This window comes from Orcinus orca, chromosome 20 (genome assembly GCF_937001465.1).
Source record: "Orcinus orca chromosome 20, mOrcOrc1.1, whole genome shotgun sequence".
NCBI classification, from domain to species: domain Eukaryota; kingdom Metazoa; phylum Chordata; class Mammalia; order Artiodactyla; family Delphinidae; genus Orcinus; species Orcinus orca.
Window position 1 is genome coordinate 44,172,293 of NC_064578.1, and position 23,930 is coordinate 44,196,222.

Genomic DNA, 23,930 nt, shown 5'->3' on the forward strand with positions numbered 1-23,930 from the left:
ATCCACTTCTTTCAGTATGGTACTCTCATCTACTTTCCCTGTCATCACTAAATTTGGAGTTTCGCAGTTGTACTTTGTCTGGATAATAAATTCCTATTTCTTTCCAGTTAGGAGAATTGGGTGTATCAGCTGCTCCTTTCATTTTATAAGCCCCCCCCTTCCACTCTCATGCAATGTCTCCAGTTATAGTGCCTTTCTGTTGACAGCTGTGTCACAGATTACCTTGCTTCTAAGTGGCATCCTCATCTGCTAGCATTTTATTTAAGTCACTCAGTTCTGCTGTTAATTTACAGTCCTTTATTTGCTTTCCTTTCAAAATTTCCTAATACTTTCATTCACTGTTGTCTCCTCAACATTTTAGATTTTATGAGTAATGCCCTTCATCCCCTATTGTCATTTTAATGGAGTTTCAGGAAAATGTAGAAATAAATGTCTTATTTAACCACATAGCCCTTATTAATACTCCTATTCATTTTATTTTTTATCCCTTCATCCTAGGCTTTCCAAATGTTACGTGTTTGTCTTTCGTCCTGTTTGTCACCTGTTCTTTATGTTTTCCCTTACTTTACTGATTTATAAAGTATACATTGTTTCATTTAAAAGCAGTTTAAGCTACATGCACCCATGGATGTTATTTGCATTTGAGCTTTCTTTTATACTGGTAGGTTAGGTTTGAAATAAAGTCTATTTTTAAATTGCATATTTTTGAAATTTTATTAAAAATAGTGGGAAAATTTACAAGTGTGATATTGATGCTGATGATAGCTACTTTATTGAATGTTTACTACATGCCAGGCATTAAATATTTTACAGTTATTAACTCTTTTCAATGATGATTTTTTTGTACTCCTTTTTAGAAAAGGCCTGGGAAATTTATAAGTAAATAAAGACACAACAGGAAAGACTTGTGGGTTAAGTCTCATCCTTCTCCGTGAAAGCACAGCTAAAGAAAAACTCAGAAAACCTAGGTAGCAGAAAAGTATTTCTTCTGAGCACAGACATTGATTCTTTAAGACAACTCCTCTGTGTATGGGACTCAGTTTAAACGAGTTTGGAACATTTAATTTACACTTAAATATGAGAGAAGCTGTCTAAGCAAGAACCATTAAGAATATAATGAGGATGCTATATTTCATCCCAATTTGTAATCAGCTAATCACAGGATAACCAATGTGAAAAGTTTTTCATCATATATTCAACTTTGTTAGATAGCTGAGAATTACTATTGGAGAGAAACCATATGAATTTACTGAATGTGGAAAAGCTTTCATCCATGTCACATGTCAAGAGATACTAAGGAATTCTTGTTGGAGAAGGTATCTGTGCATGATAAGAATGTTGGAAAGCCTTCAGCCTGAGTCAGATCTCCTTCAGCATGATCAAATTCATGCTGGAGAGAAACCTTATGAATGTAATGACTGTGGAAAAACATTTAACCTGAAGCAAAACCTCATAGAGCATAAGAAAATGCATACTGGAGAGAAATCACATGAATGTAATGAATGTGGTAAAGAATTCTCTCGAGTCTCATCCCTTACTCTACATTTGAGAAGTCATACAGGAAAGAAACCATATAAATGTAATAAATGTGGAAAAGCCTTCAGCCAGAAGGGAAACTTGCTTACTCATCAAAAACATCATACTGGAGAGAAAAATTATGAATGTGGGAAAGCTTCTATTCAGATGCCAAGCCTTATTAAACACCAGAGAAATCATATTGGAAACAAACCCTATGTATGTAAGGAATGTGGCAAAGCCTTCAATGGAAAATCATATCTCTCTGAGCATGAGAAAATTCATACAGGAGAGAAACCATTTGAATGTAATCAATGTGGAAGAGCCTTCAGCCAGAAGCAATACCTCGTTAAACATCAGAATATCCATAGTGGAAAGAAACCCTTTAAATGTAATGAGTGTGGAAAAGCCTTTAGCCAGAAGGAAAACCTCATTATCCATCAAAGAATTCATACTGGCGAGAAACCTTATGAATGTAAAGGGTGTGGGAAAGCTTTCATTCAGAAGTCAAGCCTCATTAGACACCAGAGAAGTCATACAGGAGAGAAACCTTATATATGTAAGGAATGTGGAAAAGCCTTCAGTGGGAAATCAAACCTCACTGAGCATGAGAAAATTCATATTGGAGAGAAACCCTATAAATGTAATGAATGTGGAACAATCTTTAGGCAGAAGCAGTACCTCATTAAACATCACAATATTCATACAGGAGAGAAACCCTATGAATGTAATAAATGTGGAAAAGCCTTCTCTCGAATCACATCTCTCATTGTACATGTGAGAATTCATACAGGTGATAAGCCTTATGAATGTAAAATATGCGGGAAGGCCTTCTGTCAAAGCTCATCTCTTACTGTGCATATGAGAAGCCATACAGGTGAGAAGCCCTATGGTTGTAATGAATGTGGGAAAGCCTTCTCTCAGTTCTCAACTCTTGCTCTGCATATGAGAATCCACACTGGAGAAAAACCTTATCAGTGTAATGAATGTGGAAAAGCTTTTAGCCAGAAGTCACATCATATTAGACACCAGAGAATTCATACTAATTAAAACTCTATGAATGCCTTGAATTTGGGAACACCTTCAAGAGAATTCGTATTAAACAGTATATCAGAAAATTCATTTTACAGTAAAGTCACATGAATGTGGAAAATCCTTCAGCAACAGCTCAAAATGTAATATACTGAGAATTTAATAACTATCACAGTATCATGAAAACCTACACCCCAAGACCCCCACAACAAACATTGTTCCTGCTGTACTTTTAGGAGCATTCTCATTAAAGTAAGGATCCAGTCATGGACACTAATCAACATGGTTCTGGAAGGCCTACTTGATGCATTCAGACAAAGATATGCGAGGTATTAAGATGTGAAATTAAGAGACAAAATTGTCTTTTTTTTTTTTCCGGTATGTGGGCCTCTCCTGTTGCAGAACACAGGCTCTGGACGCGCAGGCTCAACGGCCATGGCTCACGGGCCTAGCCGCTCCGCGGTATGTGGGATCTCCCCAGACCGGGGCACGAACCCATGTCCCCTGCCTCGGCAGGCGGACTCTCAACCACTGTGCCACCAGGGAAGCCCAAAATTGTCATTTTTTTGTTACATGTTTTGCTACATGTATAGTCATCAAAATTATTTGCTCTTGATGCAGTAATAGAAAACAAAGATTGTGACAGAATATTATATCCAGAAACATATGCATATCTTTATGGGGAATTAGCAATTGATAGAGGTGGTAATCACAAGTTGGTAGGAAAATCTGGATGATTTAAAAAATGGTCTCAGGGTAATTGACTCTTCATATGGAAAAATATTAGATCTTTGCTGTTGTTATACATTAAAGTATTTATTTAAAAATCCAAAAGTGTTGTGAAGATTAGAATGCAAAGAGCAAAACTTAGTAATATAAGAATTTTATAGGAGAATTTTTTCAAACCTCAGGGTAGGAAAGAATTTCGAAAACAGATTCCAGAATACCCACTCTTGAGTATACACACATATAGTGAAGAAACTGATACATGTACCCAGGGAGTCCTGTACCTTTATGTTCATTGCAGCATGAGTTATATTAGCAAAATATTGGAAACAAATATCTGTCACTTTTGAAATGGATGAATAAAATGTGATACAGTCACACTGTATAATATTCTCTAGTAGTTAAGTTTAACAAATTAAATCTATATGTATTAATAGAGAAAGATATGAAAATCATGTAGAGTGAAAACAAATGAAGTGAATATATTATAATTATACCTGTATGAATTTGAATTAAATCAACACTAGTATTAAAGCATTGGTTATGGTGAACATTTTTATGTAAAACTATGAAGAATGGATTGGAAGAATACACACTCAATTCCCAAAAGTGGTTGTCTCTAAAAAGAAAGGCAGTAGAAGGGAAATGGGGCCAAACATGGTAGTTAAAGGATACTTCAGTTTTGTATCTAAATATCTATCTCATTAAAAAGAAATAAAGATTCCAAGTAAATAAAACAAAATATTAGTTAAATCTGAATTGTAATAGTATATGAGTTTATTCTGTTGTTTATGCTGTTTCTTTTAAACTTCTGAAAATTAAAAAAGATAGGGATAGGAGTAGGGAAACTATATGGAGTACATGTTATAGTGGATTCACATTCCCAGTTAGATGCAGATATTTTACAGAAGATATTTCTACAATCATAACTTTACTATAAAATATGAATTTTAAAAATTGGAATGGTAACAAATCTAGTTATTTAAATTTACTCTCAAATATCATATCATTAATCTCTGTGTGGTCTCTACTGAGACCACAGTAGATTATAGCATGATTTTGCAACAGGTGATTGAATCACATACATTTAAGGATCATATCACTTAGTAATACATGCACAAACTTGTTGGAGATAATTAGTTTTTCAGAAACATTTATCAGAAATTTTAATAGTCCACATAACCAATATTGGCATTAGAAATTTGACATTTTTTAAATGAGGAAAACATGTCACTCTTACATTTTTTTGTATGCCATTGAGTAAAACATCAACTCTTGCATTTCAGCTTGAGTTTTAAACTCAGACTATTCTTTTTCTCTAACCTGCCACAGTCAATCAATTTCCCCCACCTCTAGTTTGTTTGTTTCCTTCAGGAAAATGGCACTGAAAAGGGAGATCTCAGACCTAAACAGAATTCTTTTATTAAAAGCAAATCTTTATGAGGATTTTTGATTCCTTTCCACAATAACTTGACATATAGAAAGCATTTAGTGCTCTTTTTGAATAGTGATAAAAAATGAGTATGTAACAGAAAACTTAGGCTGCTTTCAAATATATCAATTTCTTTTAAACCCAGAATAATACTATGCTACTATAACTATAGCACTGCATGGCTTATTATTAGCATATTTGAAGGTTGGTCTTGAGATAAGATTATAAATGCCATAGGTTGACTTTGTGAGGTAATGTATCCAAATAAGATACATGTATATCTATGTGAATCTAAATTATCCTCTCTTTTCTTCCATTTCTCATTAAGCATTCTCTCATATTCCTTAAGTGTTATCCCTTTGTGCTGGTGCAGCTTTGAAATCACCAGAGCAACTAGGAACTCTAATCCAGACCAAATAAGGAGGATTACCTTTTGGTGCCTATAGCTGGTCAGTGCCAAGGCCTAGCAACAATAATGATTATAATGGTCAGATAGAGTAAGATAAGCAGTTGCTGCACAGTATTCAGTGATATTGTGTGCTATAAATTTATTCAGCCATCCCCCCTACTAATTCAACTTGTTGCTAGTTATTTGCCATCACAAACAACACTATAGTAAACACCCTTATATTGGCCCTTACCTTTTATTTTTATTTCTGGGGGATAGTTTATAGGCAACAGACTGCTAGATCAAAGGGTATGTGTTATTTTAAAATTTTAAGATGCAATCAGTTATTTTCAAAAAGACAAGTTTTCTCCAGCCATGCAATAGGCGGTATTATACTAAAATTCATGTTTGATGAGTATAAACTTCATCTTTTCCTAGATTTGCTTCTTTGTAAATTTTCATATTAGCCTATTTTCCTATAGGATTATTTATCTTTTTGTCAGTTTTGAAGACTTCTACATGTATTAGACATTAGGAAGTTTATGGATTGGTTATAGAGATATTTTAATCTCTAGATTATATATGTTATTTCTTAGGTTTTCTTATAAATTGTCTATTTCCTTTTTGCAATATATTAATATTTAATCCATCTAGAATTGAATTTTTAATGTCATATATGAGGGTTCATTTTCTTTTCTTCCAGATGGGTTGCCAGTTATACAAGCACAATTTGTTAAAATAATCCAGCAGCCAGTTTATCAGCAAGTCACACAGCTCTGACACCTGCATGTCCACCAGAAGCAATCACAGATTTGAACTAGCAATCAAAAAGAGAGAGGGAGAACAGAATAAGCTTTAACCTGGCATTAAGTTTATTATTAGATTTGTCCTGACAAAAAAATGTCTTCACAGCATGTTCATCGACAGTCCTGCAACTATCCAAGCAAGCACAGCTTCCACTGCTTCAGCACTGCACAGAGGAGAAAAGATCAAAATGGGCGTGGTTCACCTCAGCACTGGGAAACATTAACATTCTCATCCAGCATATTTTATAATAATCAACCAGGGCATCTGCACGGTGTGCCACCATCACATGGGGCACACCCACTTGTAACAATGATAATCATTTAAGCACAGAGAAGCCACTGCCTTGGTTTCCCAGGACTTGTGATGCCTTACTTATATAGGCTGTCAATGTCTACATGCCAGTTAACAGTTCGCCCCATCCAGATACAGGCTACAGATGAGAGATTTACAGTGGTGTTTTCTTCAAGGAAACTGGTAGAAAGGCAAATCTAAAGTCATTTTTCCAGAGATGAATCAGTGGGAAAGACCTGTTCTTAATCCTTTACTGATAACCACACTTTTCCTACTCAACTAAAACTTTGCTATGTAATCCTTTAACCATATGATCTTTTTTTCATTCAACTTAAACTGCCTTATATTTTGATTTATACCAAGACCTATTTCTATATTCTCTTGCTTCATTAATCTGTTTTTCTATTCCTATACTAACACCATATTAATTGATAACATATTAGCCTTATTGTATTTTGATACTGAGTATTACAGCAAGTCCCCCACTCACTGTTTTTCAGTTTTATTGGCTAATCTAAGTTAATTTTCTTTCTATATAAATTAAGATAGTTTTCTCAAATTACAAAAACGCTTTGATATTCTAATTGGAATTACACTAAATTTATACACTTACTTTGGGAGAAATGACATTTATGATACTGTCTTTCTGTCCCAAAACATAGTATGCCTTTGCATTTGTTCAAATTGTGATTCACGTCCTTCAGCATGAGGATTCTGAACAAAGTAATTTGAAGCCCATCACTGCTTAGTACCATTATATTAAAGTTTCTTTTCGGTGAATAAGGAAATTCCCCCTCCACCCCAGCCCAGAATTCATGTGTGGAAGCCCTAATCTGCAATGTGATGGTATTTGGAGATGGGGCCTTAGGGAGATTAATTAGTTTTAGATTAGGTGGCACACTTATGATGGGAGTATTGCCCTTATAAGGAATGTCTCGTGTATGCACCAAGCACACAGTGAGACAGCAGCTGTCTACAACCCAGGAAATGGACCTTCACCAAATCTTCCAGCACTTTGCTATTGGGACTTCTTAGCCTCTAGAACTGTGAGAAATAAATCTCTGTTGTTTAAGCCACTCAGTCTATGGTATTTTGTTATAGTAGCTCAAGCTAAGACAGTCCCCTTCCTGCTTAATTCTACCCCAGCCAGTTAAATATAAGGTAAACATCTTGTCAGATGCTATGAGCTCCCGATATATGGTAAATAAGACAAAGCCACTTCTCATTAGAAGAGTATAATCCCAACTCCATTAAAAAGCTCTGTAATTTTTGGCAATTTGTAAAACTTCCTAAGTCCCAATTTCTTCATTTTAAAATAAAAATTGTTGGAATGGGAAATATGTGAAAAATACAGTTCCTGCAAATGACGTTACCAAAATGTTGAACTAGGAAGCTCCAAGCTATTGTTTTCCCATAGAAACTGAAAAACAACAACAAAAAAAACCCAGAAGCTTTCTGAACCAACTTTGTAGTACCTCTGAGAAACAGTCAAGGGTTTTTTGAAACAAGAAAATGCTCAATTAAGAAAAGCCATCTTCAAAATGTTAGTAATGTTTTGTGGCATGTTTACTCTTTCCCCACCCCTCCCCAGCACAACAGTGATCTCGGTCTTGACCTGGTGGCAACCCAGTTTCTCCTCAAACTTGAGGGAGCAGAGCAGACCATGTTTGCAAATTATTGTATATCTCTGTTCTAACCTATCTTGAGGATACTTGAAGGACTGATGCAAGGCACATTACTGTTTCACATTACTCAGAATGCAGGTGGGGAAATGAGCATGCACTGCTCATAAAACCTTCAAGGTGGAATGCCTGGGGCAAGAGATATTGGTGGGGACACAAACTATGGCCTGGAGGAAAAGCTAGGGTAAAACTCTGGGAAATTAAGACATTCAAAAGCAGATGTATATAGGGGGGACTTTACTAAGACATACACATGTCCACACAGGGACTTCCCTGGTGATCCAGTGGTTAAGACTCCGCTTCCACTGCAGGGGGTGCGGGTTTGCTCCCTGTTCAGGGAACTATGTCCCCATATGCCACATGGTGCAGCAAAAAAAAAAAAAAAAAGATATATACATGTCCACACAAGAAGCATGCCAAGAAGTCTTACTTAATCTTGAGAAGTCAAGATTTCACCTTGGAGTGATACCTAGGCTCAGAGCAACTCTAGCTAAATGGTGAAGGAATGCCCCAGCACAGAACCAACCTGCAAAGACTAGGGAAGGTGGCTGTTCTCTTGTGTGTGTGTGTTCGTGTGTTGTTTGTTTCAGCTTCTGGCATTCAAGAAAATCTCTGTCAAAACAGTTAAAAGCAGATATACACAAAATGAACTAAAGAAAAAGGCTTTTAGGGATTTGCCTGGTGGTCTAGTGGTTAAGACTCTAAGAGTCCGCATGTCGCAACTTAAAAAAAATGATTCCACATGCCACAACTAAAGATCCCACATGCCACAACAAAGACTCAGCACAGGCAAATAAATAAATAAATATTTTTAAAAAACAGAAAATGACTTTTAAGTTATCATGCATGTAAGAAACAGTCTATGCAAAAATAATTAGAAAAAGTATCAGATTACCACAGCCTTTAACAATCAAAAACATTGAAACTGGGGAAGGGGGAAAATCTGATTTCCAGAATTAACACTTTTTAATAGTGTCCAATTTACAATACAAAACATAAAGCACATGAAGAAACAGGAAACATAACTCATGAAAAGGAACAAAGTTAATTGACAGGAACTGTCCTTGAGGAAGCCCAGTCATGGACTTACTAGACGAAGATTTTTAAACAATTGTCTTAAATATGGTCAAAGAGCTAAGTGACAATATGGACAAATAACTGAAGGAAACCAGGAAAATCACATGAATAAAATGAGAATATCAACAATCAGAAATTATAAAATGGAACCAAACAAATTCTGGAGCTACAATATACAATAATTGATGTGAAAAATTTACTAGAGGGGTTCAACAGTGGACATGATTAGACAAAAAAAAAATCAGCAAACTTGAATATATTAAATAATATATTATTTTATATTCAGTGTAAGAGGCAAATAGAAACCCAAGTGAAGAAAAGTGCATAAGGGACTTGCAGCAGATCAACATATGCATTACGGAGTCCCAGAAACAGAAGAGATAGAGAAGGGGTAGAGAGGTTATTTGAATGAATAGTGGCCCCAGACTTTAAAAATTTGATAAAAGACATGAATCTGGGGCTTCCCTGGTGGCACAGTGGTTAAGAATCCACCTGCCAATGAAGGGGACATGGGTTCAAGCCATGGTCCAGGAAGATCCCACATGCCTCAGAGCAACTAAGCCCATGTGCCACAACTACTGAGCCTGCGCTCTAGAGCCCACAAGCCACAGCTATTGAAGCCCATGTGCCAAGAGCCCATGCTCCACAACAAGAGAAGCCACTGCAATGAGAAGCCCGCATACCACAATGAAGAGTAGCCCCCACTTGCCACAACTAGAGAAAGCCCACGCACAGCAACGAAGACCCAATGCAGCCATAAATAAATAAATAAATAAATAAATAAATAAATAAATAAATAAATATTTTTTTAAAAAGACATGAATTTACAAGAAGCTTAACAATCCCCAGGTAGGATAAACCCAAAGAGACCCAGACTGAGACATAATGTAGTCAAATTTTCAAAAGCCAAAGACAGAGACACTTGAAAGCAACAAGAGAAAAGTGACTCATTGAATACAACAGATCCTGAATAAGACTGTCACTCAATTTCTCACCAAAACCTTAGAGGCCAGATGGCCTATGATAAATGCTAAAGGGAGTCCTTCAGGTTGAAGATATACAGTATATGAAGAAACTCTACTCCAGTAGAGTAAAATACATGGGCAAATATTTTCATAATTTTGGTTTGTAACTCCACTTTTTATTTTCTACAGAATTTACAAGACAAATAGATAAAAATATTTACAAATCTATGTTATTGGGCACACATTATATACAGATGCAACATTTTTTTAAATTAATTAATTAATTTATGGCTGTGTTGGGTCTTTGTTTCTGTGCGAGGGCTTTCTCTAGTTGTGGCAATCGGGGTCCACTCTTCATCGCAGGGCACGGGCTTCTCACTATCGCGGCCTCTCTTGTTGCGGAGCACAGGCTCCAGATGCGCAGGCTCAGTAATTGTGGCTCACGGACCCAATTGCTCCGCGGCATGTGGGATCTTCCCAGACCAGGGTGCGAGCCCATGTCCCCTGCATTGGCAGGCAGACTCCCAACAACTGCGCCACCAGGGAAGCCCCCAGATGCCACATTTTGACATTAATAACAAAGGGAGAACAGAACTGTATAGGAGAAGAATTTTGTTATGTGGCTGTAAATAAGTTGGTATTAATTCAAGTTAGATTGTTATAACATTTAGGATGTTATATGTAATACCCATGGTAACCATAAGGATATATCTATAACATATTAAATCAACAACATATGAAAAGGATTATACACCATGACCAAGTGGGATGTATTCCTGGATGATTCAGCATGTTCAAGGATAGTTCAGCACACATCAATTAATGTAACACACTGCATTTAACAAAATCCAACACCCACTCATGATAAAAAAAACACTCAACAAATTAATAATAGAAGAAACCTCCTCAACATGATAAAGCCATATATGAAAAACCCATAGATAACATGATACAATGTTGAAAGACTGAAAATTTTTCCCTTAAGATCAGCAACAAGAGAAGGAAGTCTGCATTCACCATTTCTGTTCAACATAGTATTGGAAGGTCTACACAGACCACTTAGGCAAGAAAAAGAAAATGCATTTAAATTGGAAAGGAAGAAGTAAGGTTATCTCTATTCTCTGACACACTCTTTTACGTAGAAAACCCTAAGGATTCCACAAAAAATATTAGAGCTAATAAATGAATTCAGCAAAGTTGCTGGATACAAAATCAACATGCAAAAAATCAATTTCATTCCTATACATTAACAATGAGAAAACCCCTCCCCATGCAAATTATAAAAACAATTCCATTTACAATAGCATCCATTCCACTTGCAACTATTTTGCATCAAAAAGAATAAACTACTTAGGAATAAATTAACCAAGGAGATCAAAGGTTTGTATGGTGAAAGCTACATAATATTTCTGAAAGAAATTAAAGAAAACATAAACAAATGGAAAGACATCTCATGTTCATCAATAGAAGATGATAATGTTAAGATGACAGTACCACTCCAAGTGATATACAGATTAAATACAATCCCTATCAAAATCCCAGGGGTGCTTTGGTGGAAATAGAAAGACGTATCCTAAAATTCATATGAAATTTCAGTGGCCTGAACAGCCAAAGAAATCTTGAAAAAGAGAACAAAGTTAGAGGGTTTGCTGATCTTGATTTCAAAACTTACTACAAAGCTACAGTAATCAAAACAGTGCAGCACTGGACAGACAAATAGCAAACAGAATATAATAGCGACCCCAGAAACAAACCTTTGTGTATATTGTCAACTGATTTTTAACAAAAGTGCCAAGACCATTTAATGGGGAAAAGACAATCTTTTCAACAGATGTTGCTAGGAAAACTGGCTCAAGTTGTAATGAAGTTGAGCCCTTACCAAAAACCATATACAAAAATTAACTCAAAATGGAAAAAAGACCTAAACTTAAGACCTAAAACCATAAAACTCTTACAAGAAAACATAGGGGGAAAGCTTCGTGACAATAGATTTGGTGATAGGTTATTGGACATGATACCAAAAGCACAGGCAAACAAAAGAAAAAATAGATAAATTGGACTAAATCAAAATTTAAAACTTGTTTATTAAAGGTCACTATCAAGAGGGTGAAAAGAGGGACTTCCTTGGTGGTCCAGTGGTTAAGAATCTGCCTTCCAATGCAGAGGACGCAGGTTTGATCCCTGGTCGAGGAACTAAGATCCCACATGCTGCAGGGCAACTAAGCCCACGCACTCTAGAGCCTGCATGCCACAACTAAAGACAAGCCCGTGCACCACAACAAAAGATCCCACATGCCACAGTGAAGATCCCACATGCCGCAACTAAGACCTGATACAGCCAAAAAAAAAAAAACGAGAGAGAGAGAGAGAGTGAAAAGAAAAGAATTGGAGAAAATATTTGCAACACACACATTAGTATCCACAATATATAAAGAATTCCTACAACTCAACAACAAAAACAAACATACAAAGAAGAATTTATGCCTATCCTCAAACTATTCCAAAAGATTGAAGAGGAGGGAACACTCCTAAGTCATTCTATGAAGCCACCATCAACCTGATACCCAAACCAGATAAAGACACTATCAAAAAAGAAAATTACAGGCCAGTATCTTTGTTGAATATAGTTGCAAAAATCCTCAACAAAATATTAGTAAACCGAATCCAACAATATATAAAAAGGATCATACACCATGATCAAGTTGGATTCACTCCATGGTCACAAGGCTGGTTCAACATATGCAAATCAATCAGTGTGATATACTGCATTAACAAAAGGAAAGACAAAAACCACCTGATCATCTCAGTAGACAAAGAAAAAGCATTTGACAAAATTAAACATCCATTCACAATAAAAACTCTCACTAAAAAACTCTCACTAAAGTGGGTAAAGGGAACATATCTCAATATAATAAAAGCCATTTATGACAAACCCACAGCAAGTATAATACTCAAGAATGAAAACTGAAAGCCTTCCTGCTAAATTCAGGAAAAATACAAGGATGCTACAGCAATCAGATAAGAAAAAGAAATAAAAGTTATCCAAATTAGAAAGGAAGAGGTAAAACTGTCACTATTTGCAGATGACTTGATACTCTATATAGAGAACCCTAAAGTCTCCACACAAAAACTATTAGAACTAATAAATGAATTCAGCAAGGCAGCAGGACACAAGATTAACATACAGAAATCTGTTGCGTTTCTTTACATTAATAGTGAAATATCAGAAGGAGAAAGTTAAAAAAAAATTCCGTTTAAAATCACATAAAAAAATACCTAGGAATAAACATAATCAAGGAAGTGAAAGACCTATACACTGAAAACTATAAAACTTTGATAAAGGAAATTGGAGATGATTCAAAGAAATGGAAATAATATCCCATGCTCTTGGATTGGAAGAATTAATATTGTTAAAGTGGCCATACTACCCAAAGCAATCTACAGATTTAATGTGATCCCTATCAAAATACCCAAGACATTTTCCACATATCTAGAGCAAATAATTCTAAAATTTATATGGAACCACAAAAGACCCAGAATTGCCAAAGCAATCCTGAGGTAAAAAGAACAAAGCTGGAGGCATAACCCTGCCAGACTTCAGACAATACTACTCAACTATGGTAATCAAAACAGCATGGTACTGGCACAGAAAGAGACACATAGGTAAATGGAACAGAATAGAGAGCCCAGAAATAAACCCACATACCTACAGTCAATCTATGACAAAGAAGGCAAAAATATATAATGGAGAAAAGACAGTCTCTTCAACAAGTGGTGCTGGGAAAGCTGGACAGCTACATGTAAATCAATGAAATTAGAACACTCCCTCACAGCACATATAAAAATAAACTCAAAATGGTTTAAAGACCTAAACATAAGATGTGATACCATAAAACTCCTAGAAGAAAACATAGGCAAAACATTCTCTGACCTAAATCATAGCAATATTTTCTTAGATCAGTCTTCCAAAGTAAAAGAAATAAAGGCAAAATAAACAAATGGGACCTAATCAAACTTAAAAGCTTTTGCACAGCAAAGGAAACTATCAACAAAATGAAAAGACAACCTATGGACTGGGAGAAAATATTTGCAGACAATGAGACTGATAAGGGGTTAATATCCAAATTATATAAAGAGCTTATACAACCCAATATTGAAAAAACAAACAACCCAAACAAAAAATGCGGAGAAGACTTAAATAGACATTTCCCTAAAGAAGACATACAGATGGCCTAATTAAAGGCCACATGAAAAGGGACATGGGAAGATGCTCAACATTGCTAATTATTAGAGAAATGTAAATCAAAACCACAATGAGTACCACCTCACACCAGTCAGAATGGCCATCTGTAAATGGCCATCTGTAAGGTCTATAAATAATAAATGCTCAAGAGGGTACGGAGAAAAGGGAATCCTCCTACACTGTTGGTGGGAATGTAAATTGGTGCAGCCACTATGGAAAACTGTATGGAGGTTCCTTAAAAAACTAAAAATAGAGCTACCATATGATCCAGCAATTCCACTCCTGGGTGTATATCCAGGAAAAATGAAAACTCTAATTCAAAAAGATGCATGCACCCCAATGTTCATAGCAGCACTGTTTACAATAGCCAAGACATCAAAATATCCCAAGTGCCCATCAACAAGATAAGTGGCCTAAGAAGATGTGGTATATATACACAATGGAATATTACTCAGCCATAAAAAAGAATGAAATATCGCAATTTGAGGCAACATGGATGGACTTGGAAAATGTTATAGTTATTGATGTAAGTCAGAGGAAAGACAAATGCTTTATATCACTTATATCTAAAAAATAATACAAATGAGTCTATATACAAAACAGAAAGAGACTCACAGACATAGAAAACAAACTTATGATTACCAAAGGGGAGAGGGAAGGGGGGGGTAAAAAATGGGATTAACAGATACAACCTATTATACACAAAATAGATAAATTACAAAGATTTACCCTACAGTACAGGGAATTATATTCAGTATCTTATAACCTATAATGAAAAATAATCTGAAAAAAAATATATATATAACTGAATCACTTGCTGTACACCTGAAACTAAACAATATTATAAATCAACTATACTTCAATTTTTAAAATTGTTAAAATGGTAAATGTTGTGTTATGTATACTTTACTACAATAAAAAATCTCTTTCCTGGTAATAAGTATGCAATGAGTAAATGTTAATCATAATTATTATCTAGTATTTAAATGAGTAGTCTCACATCAGTAAGTTAAAAAATAATAAATCTACAATATTGGTCTAAGCTATGATTAAAAGAATAATATTTGTTCAGAGAAGGTAGAGACCAATGCTAATTGAAAGAGTTTTTTCATCTCAGGTAGGAATGCAAAATTAACATCAGAGGAGGTTTTTATATGGATAGAGCATATAATAAAATAGGCAGATGTAGGGAAGAATACAATGTGAAAAACTTGAAATGGAGTACAGGAAGAGTAAATCTTGCCAACTCCAGTATAATTGATTTTCCTCTCTAGTACCTCAAGCCCTTGAAGGTTTTGAATCCAGATTCTGTGACCCAAAATGCAATCATTTGGCATAGTCTCCATAGACAACCTGGGTCATGAACGGAAACTATTTGAAGTGATCCCTCAAATGTGAAAAGGAAGGGTATGTCAGGCAACATTTTTCCCATCTTGTAAACATAGAGACATTTGTTGAACATCTACTATAGCCCAGGCCATTGAGGAGCTATGTGTTTCTAGAAAAGCCTCAGTCATATACTTTACCAAATGGCCTAAGTATGAAGTGCAAAAAGTCAAATCTATTTTTCATTCAGTTATTTATTGATCCCATCATTGAATCAGGTCCTGCTGTTGGCTAATGGATATGTAATATACAGTTTGCTCCCTGAGGCTCACATAGTGTAGTACAGGAAACAGATATAGGGTTAAATAATCATAAATGTTGTGGAATAGAAGCATGTGAAAGATATGCAAGAGTAAAGAAGAGCCTGTGACAAATTTTGAAGCTGGGTCTGGGGAGGCTTCTCAGAGAAGGTAACATTTAAACTGAGTCTTGAAGGGTGAGAGTGACATCACTGGGCAGAGAAGGGAGAAAAGATCATTCCTAGGCAAAGGATAACCTATGTACAATTGGTCAAGAGCTATATTACAGAAATTGTAAATATGCTGTCCCCAAGCTAGAAGCAGCTTCCCACCCACTTTACCTGACTGGTTCTGACTCATCAGCTCAGTGGTTAGTTTCTCAGGCAAGTAGCCTCTGAGATACCTGATTAGGGCAAAACTGCTATTTTTACTGGTCATCAAACAATATAAATCCTTGTTGTAACACTTAAAACTGCTGAGAATTTCCATTTTTTTATGACTGATAAATATCTGTCTCCCTATCTATGCTGCAAGACTCAGGCACAGTCTTAGCACAGTTTCTGGACCACAGAAGGTGCTCAATAAATATCTGAGGAATTAATGAATGAATGAAGTGAATAAACCCCCTCAAGACATGACAAGTGAGTTGCCTATGACTGATAAATAGAAGACAAAGACAAATCCCCAGGATTCCTGATTTCTGGCCAGGGCTCTTTTCAATAACAAAAAGCCCTGGGTTAGGGAAACATTTTGTAGATATTTTGAAATTCAGCATTTTCCATCAATATAAAGACAAAGTTATCTTCTTCTTAAACCGCTGTACCATTCTTTTTTGTGGTCATCTCCAAGGGCTCTCAAATGACCTTGAAAGGTCACAGACTTTGGAAGCAGTGATTTCTTTCTCTTTTGGGTACTGATATTCACATTATTCCACCTCTCAGGGAACTGTGAGATGAGATCTCAGATTTGACAAATATTTCCATTATCTGCCCTGGATAAAATGGGAATGACTTCTACTGTGCTTTTTTACTCCCTTCACACAAGTGATTCATGGTGATTTGCGAATGGAATACTAGGACAAATGGTATCTATATTTCTATATTTATTAAATATTTCCAAATTGCATTAAAATTGTTGTACCAATTTATAGTCGCTTAACAATGTATGAGAATCCCCACTGATCCACATCCTCACCAACCCCTGTTTTCACACTAATTTTCCCAAACATATTGATTGTGGAATGGTAGCTCACTATGGCTATAATTGGCATTTCTTTGGTTATTTGTGAGGATAAGCTTCTTTTCAAATGTTTCTTGTCCATCTAGTTTCCTCTTCTGTGGATTTTCTGTTCATGTATACCCTTCACCCACTTTTTTTTTTGCATTTACAAATAATTATGTATGAATTGTGTATATAATCTGAATACTAATCTTTTGTCGGTTATACATGTTGCAAATATCTACTCTCAGACTACAACTTCTTTTTTCACTTTATGATATTTTTGGATGCCCAACAGTTTTAAATTTTAATATAATCACCTTACTCTTTTATGTTTGCATTTGGGATCTTGCTTATGAATTATTTCCTACTCCATGGTATCAAAGCTATTGTACTATATTTTCTTTCAAGAGTTTAACAGATTTGCTTTTCATAGTTCTTTCTCTTTTCCCCCTATAATTGATATGTAACATTATATTAATTTCAGGAATGCAACATAATCATTTGAAATTTGTATATAGTGTGAAATGATCATAATAACTCTAACATCCATCACCACACAGTTACAATTTTTCTTTTCTTGTGATGAGAACTTTTAAGATTTACTTTCTTTGAGACTTTCAGATATACAATACAATATTATTAACTATAGTCACCACGCTGTACATTACATCCCCAGGATTTATTTATTTTATAACTGGAAGTCTGTACCTCTTAATAACGTTCATCCATTTCACCCACCCACCCCCACTCACTCCACACCTCTGGCAACGACCAATCTGTCCTCTGTATCTGTGAGTTTAGTTTTTGGATTTTTTTTTCTTTCCACATATAGGTGAGATCATATGGCATTTGTCTTCTGTATGACTCATTTCACTTAGCATAATGCCCTCAAGGTCCATTAGTTTTGTCACAAATGAGATTTCCTTCCTTTTTGTAGCTGAATAATATTCCATTGTATATAGAAGATATACAGATGGCCAACAGGTATATGAAAAGGTGCTAAACATCATTAATCATCAGGGAAATGAAAATCAAAACCATGAGCTATCCCTTCACACCTGTTAGACCGGCTGTCATCAAAAAGACAAGAGATAACAAATGTTGGTGAAGATGTGGAGAAAAGGGAACCCTTGTGCACCGCTGGTGGGAATGTAAGTTGGTGGAGCCACACTAGAAAACAGTTTGGAGGTTTCTCAAAATATTAAAAATAGAACTACCATATAATCCAGCAATCCCACTTCTGGTATACAGTTGACCCTGAACAACATGGGTTTGAACTGCCTGGGTCCATTTATATATGGATGTTTTCAGTAAATACATACTACAGTACTACAAGATCCATAGTTAGTTGAATCCTCAGATGCAGAACCGCAGATCCAGAGGGCTGGCTGTAAAATTATACTCGGTTTTCAACTGCATTGGGAATTTGTGCCCCTAACCCCTGCATTGTTCAAGGGTCAACTGTATATCCAAAGGAAATGAAAACAGGATTTCAAAGAGATATCCGCACTCCCATGTTCATTGCAGAATTATTCACAATAGCCAAGATATGAAAACAACTTAAGTGTCTGTCAGTGGATGAATGGAATAAAAAGACGTGGTGTATATACAATGGAATATTTTTCAGCCATGGGACTTTATTTCAAAGGAGCAACAGGATTAGTTTTCAGATTCAACTCTTTTGAATGTTCACTACTTTGGACTTTAACTTTTGAGTGGTTTTAGTTTTTAGACTTTAAACAGGAAATATGAGTGGAAGGAAAATTTTCTCAAATTTGGTACATCTTACATTGGGTATTTCATTATTCCTTATTGCAGAATCTCTGTGATAGGCTTTATTAGACAGTAGAACTAAGCATAATTTGGGATGGAAAAAAATTATAGACTGATGTGAAAAGCCAGAGCTGAACAGTAGCTAAGATAGTAAAAATACATTTTATTCAGGACTATATCAATAGGGGAAAAGAGACCTCAGGCTCAATTCTGAATACAGCATGGACAAGTGGAAATTTATAGCCAGGGTCAGTGGATGAAAAATTCTCAGAGGAAACATCAGGGGTAAGGGTGGTTCTGGCTAAATCAACCTAACAGGATTCTTGCTGAAGGCAGGCCAGCATGATCTGTCATCACTTGGGGGATGGTGGATGATGAGGAACCTGATCAGATATCAAGAGTGATCAGATGTCAAGGGTGGAGGGTTCTAGTTCAACTGACTTAGCAGAGTTCTTGCTACATCTAGATTTCATAATAAGTGCACAGATAGACCTAGGAGATGGTTCAACAATCTGACTAAAGTTTGGTCAGGCAAAGAATCTTTGTCACAGGATTGTTGGCCTTTGGGCAAAGCAAGACCTTGGGGTTAATTAAACTAATGTGCTATGAATGACCCAATTCAGAGACTTCTGGAGGCAAATTATACATTTTCATTAGCAGTCCAAAAGGATGCCCCAAGTAACAAGGGTTGGTAGTGGAGCAGTGGTCTCACGAAGATGCAAGCAAGGCTATACTAATAAATTATTGACTCCAGAGGGTTTTGGCCATATCCGTTGAGTTAACAGAACAAAACCTGGGGAACGTTAGTGAATAATGCTTCTTTCCCACTAATCCATTTTTCAAGAGGAGAGATTTTCCCTAAATATTCTTGGCTTCTTGCCTTACCTCTTATTTCTCTCCTGGAAAGGTGGAGCAAAATAGCTGATTAGAGAATTTATTGCTGCTTAGCTCCAAATTAACCCTTTGTTGCCTGATCTGTGAGAAGAGATTTCTTTTTAAACATTTTTTCTTTCACCAGCTAGCATGACGTTTAGTTTCGTCGTTAGAGAGTGTTGGAGAAACAATGCAGCAGGAAGGAGTTCTTGGTTCGAGTGTGGCTCTCTCTCCAAGTTCCTGAAAATAGGCTCTCTTCTCTACTGCTTGGTTCCATAGTTTTCTCCAGTACAAAGTGCCTTTCTGGCACAGCTTTCTCCAGCATTTGGCCACCATGTTTTCTTTACTCAGTCACAGACATCATAGCAGAGCTCTTCAAACAAATGTGTCTGTGTCCCAGCCAGGGCTCTACTCCCTTTCTAAAGCCCTACAAATGCACACTTGGGGGACCTCATGCACCCAGCCATCTAGTAAGCCAGTACCTGGCCTTTATCAGCTGACAGCTACCAGGAGCTGTCCTGGCCCAAGCCTTTCATGGATATATGCTAGGTACCTACAAAGGGAGGCCTCTATAGCTCCACATTCCAGTAGTGTCCATAGTGATACCCCAACTCCCTCTACATGTCTATCTATCAGCTTCTGCTCATCTCACTGCCTGGTGTAAATCATATCTGGGGTCTGAGCGACTCAGCAAACTTCTCTGCTATAGTTGGTCTTTCATGAAGTATGAACCCCTCTCCTTCCAAGTTGGTCCTTCCTTAGGTACACTGCCTCAGCCCCAGAGACCCTTGAGTCCCTTTCCATCTCAACAGTATATAAAAAGAGCTCTATATAATTACTATTATTGCTTAATAATTCTTTATATTAAACTTCCCTGTTTCAGTTACTGTGTAGTTTCCTGTCTTCTGATTAAACCTAGACTGCCCTGGCCCTACTTCTTTTCTCTTCTGCTGTGGAATCTGCCTGTCTGCATAGAGCACAAAGCATGCATTCCCTAGGCCACGCCTTGGGACTGGGTATTAAGAGTCTGTTTTTTCCACTGCCATGATTTCCTAAGCCAGTCTATTTATTTCTGGAGTCCAGTCATGAATCTCATTGGACTCCCACATAAACCATCCTCCAATTTGCCTTTATCTACAATAAAGGCAATATTTAGCTTCCATATGTCTTAACAATTTGTCCCAAATCTCAGTCGAATAAAATTCATGGGAGGAAATGGGTTGATATATACTTGGCCTCTTCAGAAGCCCCAGCACACAATGTCACATGATATAAAAATGTTACAGACTATCCCATGCTTTTATGATCTTGCTTATAGTAATTTCCATAAATAGCTCTTGGGAGGAGAAAAATCCAGACTTGCCACAACATGATCTATAAGAATGAATGAGAAAGCCCCATGCTCACTTTCCAGACCAAGGGGACTTAATACTTGGACCCAAGATAGTTGAAACCATGGAAGAAAAGTTTCTATTAGGCAGCAGTGGGATGGACAGAACTGGAAGTGTTAAGAGAGAGGACTGAAAATGATTAGTGAGCATTTCCTACTATACTCAAGCCTCCAGTCTGGTTGTCACACCCACATTTTGCTCACTCACTCAGCCCCCTCAAAAGGTAGACTCAGATTAAGAAGCCAGTGGAGGTTTGAGTTCAAGATGTTGACATAAGAGGCTCCTTAATATTCCACCTCCCACAGACACACCAAATCTACAGCCACCTATGGAATAATTCCCTCTGAAAGAAATCCAGAAACGAGCTGAGTGACTCCTACATATCAGGAAAATGAGAAAAAATCCACAGTGAAACAGGTAGAAAAGTCTGAGACACAAACTCGCCATAAAACCCACTGCTGGCACAGTGACACACAGTCAAGAGAGAACCCAACTCCCAGCTTCTCCCTGAGGGGTAAAAGGTTTGGACCACATATCTGGCACCCTAACTTTTAAGAATTCCACCTGAGAGACAGACCCCCAAAATATCTAGCTCTGTAAGCCAATGAGATGTGTCCACAAGACTCACAAGGCTATAGTGAACTAAGAAACAGTTCTTAACAGTCTTGTGAAGAATCACTGTGGCTATTCTCCCAGGGCTTGGCGCAGAAGCAGCAGACTAATTTTGTCTTTTAACCTTCATACTAGATTTATAAGTGATTAACCCACCACCATTACAACACTAGATTATTCTGGACTTAACTAAATAGTTACCTTTACCAGTGAGATTTATACTTTCATATGTTTTCCTGTTACTAATTAGCACCCTTTCTTTCATCTTAAAGAAGTTGGTCAGACAGCAGCTTTTAAAGTATACAAATATAAACTTCCCTGGTGGCCACTGGTTAAGACTCTGTGCTTCCATTGCAGGGGGCATGGGTTCAATCCCTGGTCAGGGAACTAAAGACCCCGCATGCCCCGTGGTATGGCCAAAAAATTAAAATAAAAAAAAAAGTATGCAGATATATCTCTTCTGGGGAAGACTAGGAGATGTCTGTTTCTGTCTGCTCCCTCTGTATTAGCCCCTGGAGGAATAGCCAGTTAAGAACTGCTTAGTTTTGTTTTGTTTTTTTGCTACCATCCCATTGAACCCATGAACACAAGTACCACTGGCCACCAGAGTCAGGCTATAAGGAATGTGTCCTCTGGACAGCAGCCACCATAACCGGGGTGCCAGACTTGTGCACAAGCTCCTTTCATGAAGACTCCAGCATGCAGGCACAGAGGGAGAGCATAAAGATGGGGCCAACTGGTGTCCTGGTCTCTGGGGAGAATTGCAGTTAGTCCCTATATATGTGTTAAATTAGAAGCATACCCCTCAGGCCGCAGCTTTTAAGATGAGCAAATAAACCTCTTTCACTGAAAGACTGGAGTTTCAAATAAACAACCTAACTTCACACCTCAAGAAACCAGAAGAAGAAGAACAAATTAAGCCCAAAGTTAACAGAAAGAAGGAAATAATAAAGATCAGAGTAAATAAATAAAGACCAGAAAAACAATAGGAAATATCAACAAAACCAATAGCTGATTTTTCAAAAACATAACCAAAATTGACAAAACTTTAGCTATACAAAGAAAAAAAGAGAGAAGACTCAAATAAATAAATAATAATAGAGATGTTACAACTGATACTACAGAAATACATAGGATCATAAGAGACTGCTATGAATATGCCAACAAGTGAGATAATCTAGAAGAAGTGAACAAATTCCTAGAAACACACAACCTACCCAGACTGTACTGGGGGGCTTCCCTAGTTGCGCAGTGGTTAAGAATCCGCCTGCCAATGCAGGGGACACAGGTTCTGGTCCAGGAAGATCCCACATGCCGCAGAGCAACTAAGCCCGTGTGCCACAACTACTGAGCCTGGGCTCTAGAGCCCATGAGCCACAACTACTGAAGCCTGCGTGCCACAACTACTGAAGCCTGCATGCCTAGACCCTGTACTCTGCAACAAGAGAAGCCACCACAATGAAAAGCCCTCTCACAGCACCAAAGAGTAGCCCCCACTCGCCACAACTAGAGAACGCCCACGGGCAGCAATGAAGACCCAACGCAGCCAAAAATAAATAAATAAATAAATAAATAAAATTTAAAAAATATGTTAAAACCCTCAAGAGATTGGGTATAGAGGGACTATACCTCAACATAATAAAGGACATATATGACAAAACCACAGCTAACATCATACTACACAGTGAAAAATTCAAAGTTTTCCCCTATGATCAGGAACAAGACAAGGATGCCCACTCTCACGACTTCTATTCAATACAGTACTGGAAGTCCTAGCTAGAGCAATTAGGTAAGACAAAGAAATAAAAGGCATACAATTCAGAAAAAAAGTAGTAAAAGGGTTTATTTGTAGATTATATGATTTCTATATATAGAAAATCCCAGACTCAACCAAAAAAACTGTTGGTACTAATCAACAAATTCAATAAAGTTGCAGGGTATAAAATCAACAAACAGAAATCAGTTGCATTTCTATACAATATCCATGAAACATTTGAAAAAGAAATATCCCATTCACAATAGTATCAAAACCAATAAATACCTAGAAGTAAATTTAACCAAGGAAGTGAAAGATCTCTACAATAAAAACTATAAGACTTTGTTGAAAGAAATTGAAGAAGACACAAACAAATGGAAAGACATCTTGTATTCATAGATTTGAAAAATTAATATTGTTAAAATGTCCATACTACCCAAAGCCATATATAGATTCAATGCAATCCATATCAAAATTCCAGTGGCATCTTTCACAGAAATAGAAAAAACAATCCTAAATTT

The 23,930-nt window shown here is 36.7% G+C and overlaps 2 protein-coding genes across 4 annotated transcripts in view; both read left to right on the forward strand.

Moving 5' to 3' along the window:
- ZNF260 (zinc finger protein 260) overlaps positions 1-7,243 on the forward strand; it is a 60,819-nt gene extending 53,576 nt beyond the window's left edge. For 2 of the 3 annotated variants that reach the window (XM_049702952.1, XM_049702953.1), the window contains exon 2: positions 858-7,243. In XM_049702952.1, coding sequence (XP_049558909.1) covers positions 1,327-2,565 — 1,239 coding nt within the window. In that variant the 5' untranslated portion in view covers positions 858-1,326 and the 3' untranslated portion in view covers positions 2,566-7,243. The remainder of the gene's footprint in view (positions 1-857) is intronic. The other variant, XR_007474115.1, reaches the window with a different exon arrangement.
- The window catches only part of ZNF566 (zinc finger protein 566), a 66,519-nt gene that overhangs the window by 6,733 nt on the left and 35,856 nt on the right, over positions 1-23,930 (forward strand). The window lies entirely within an intron of this gene.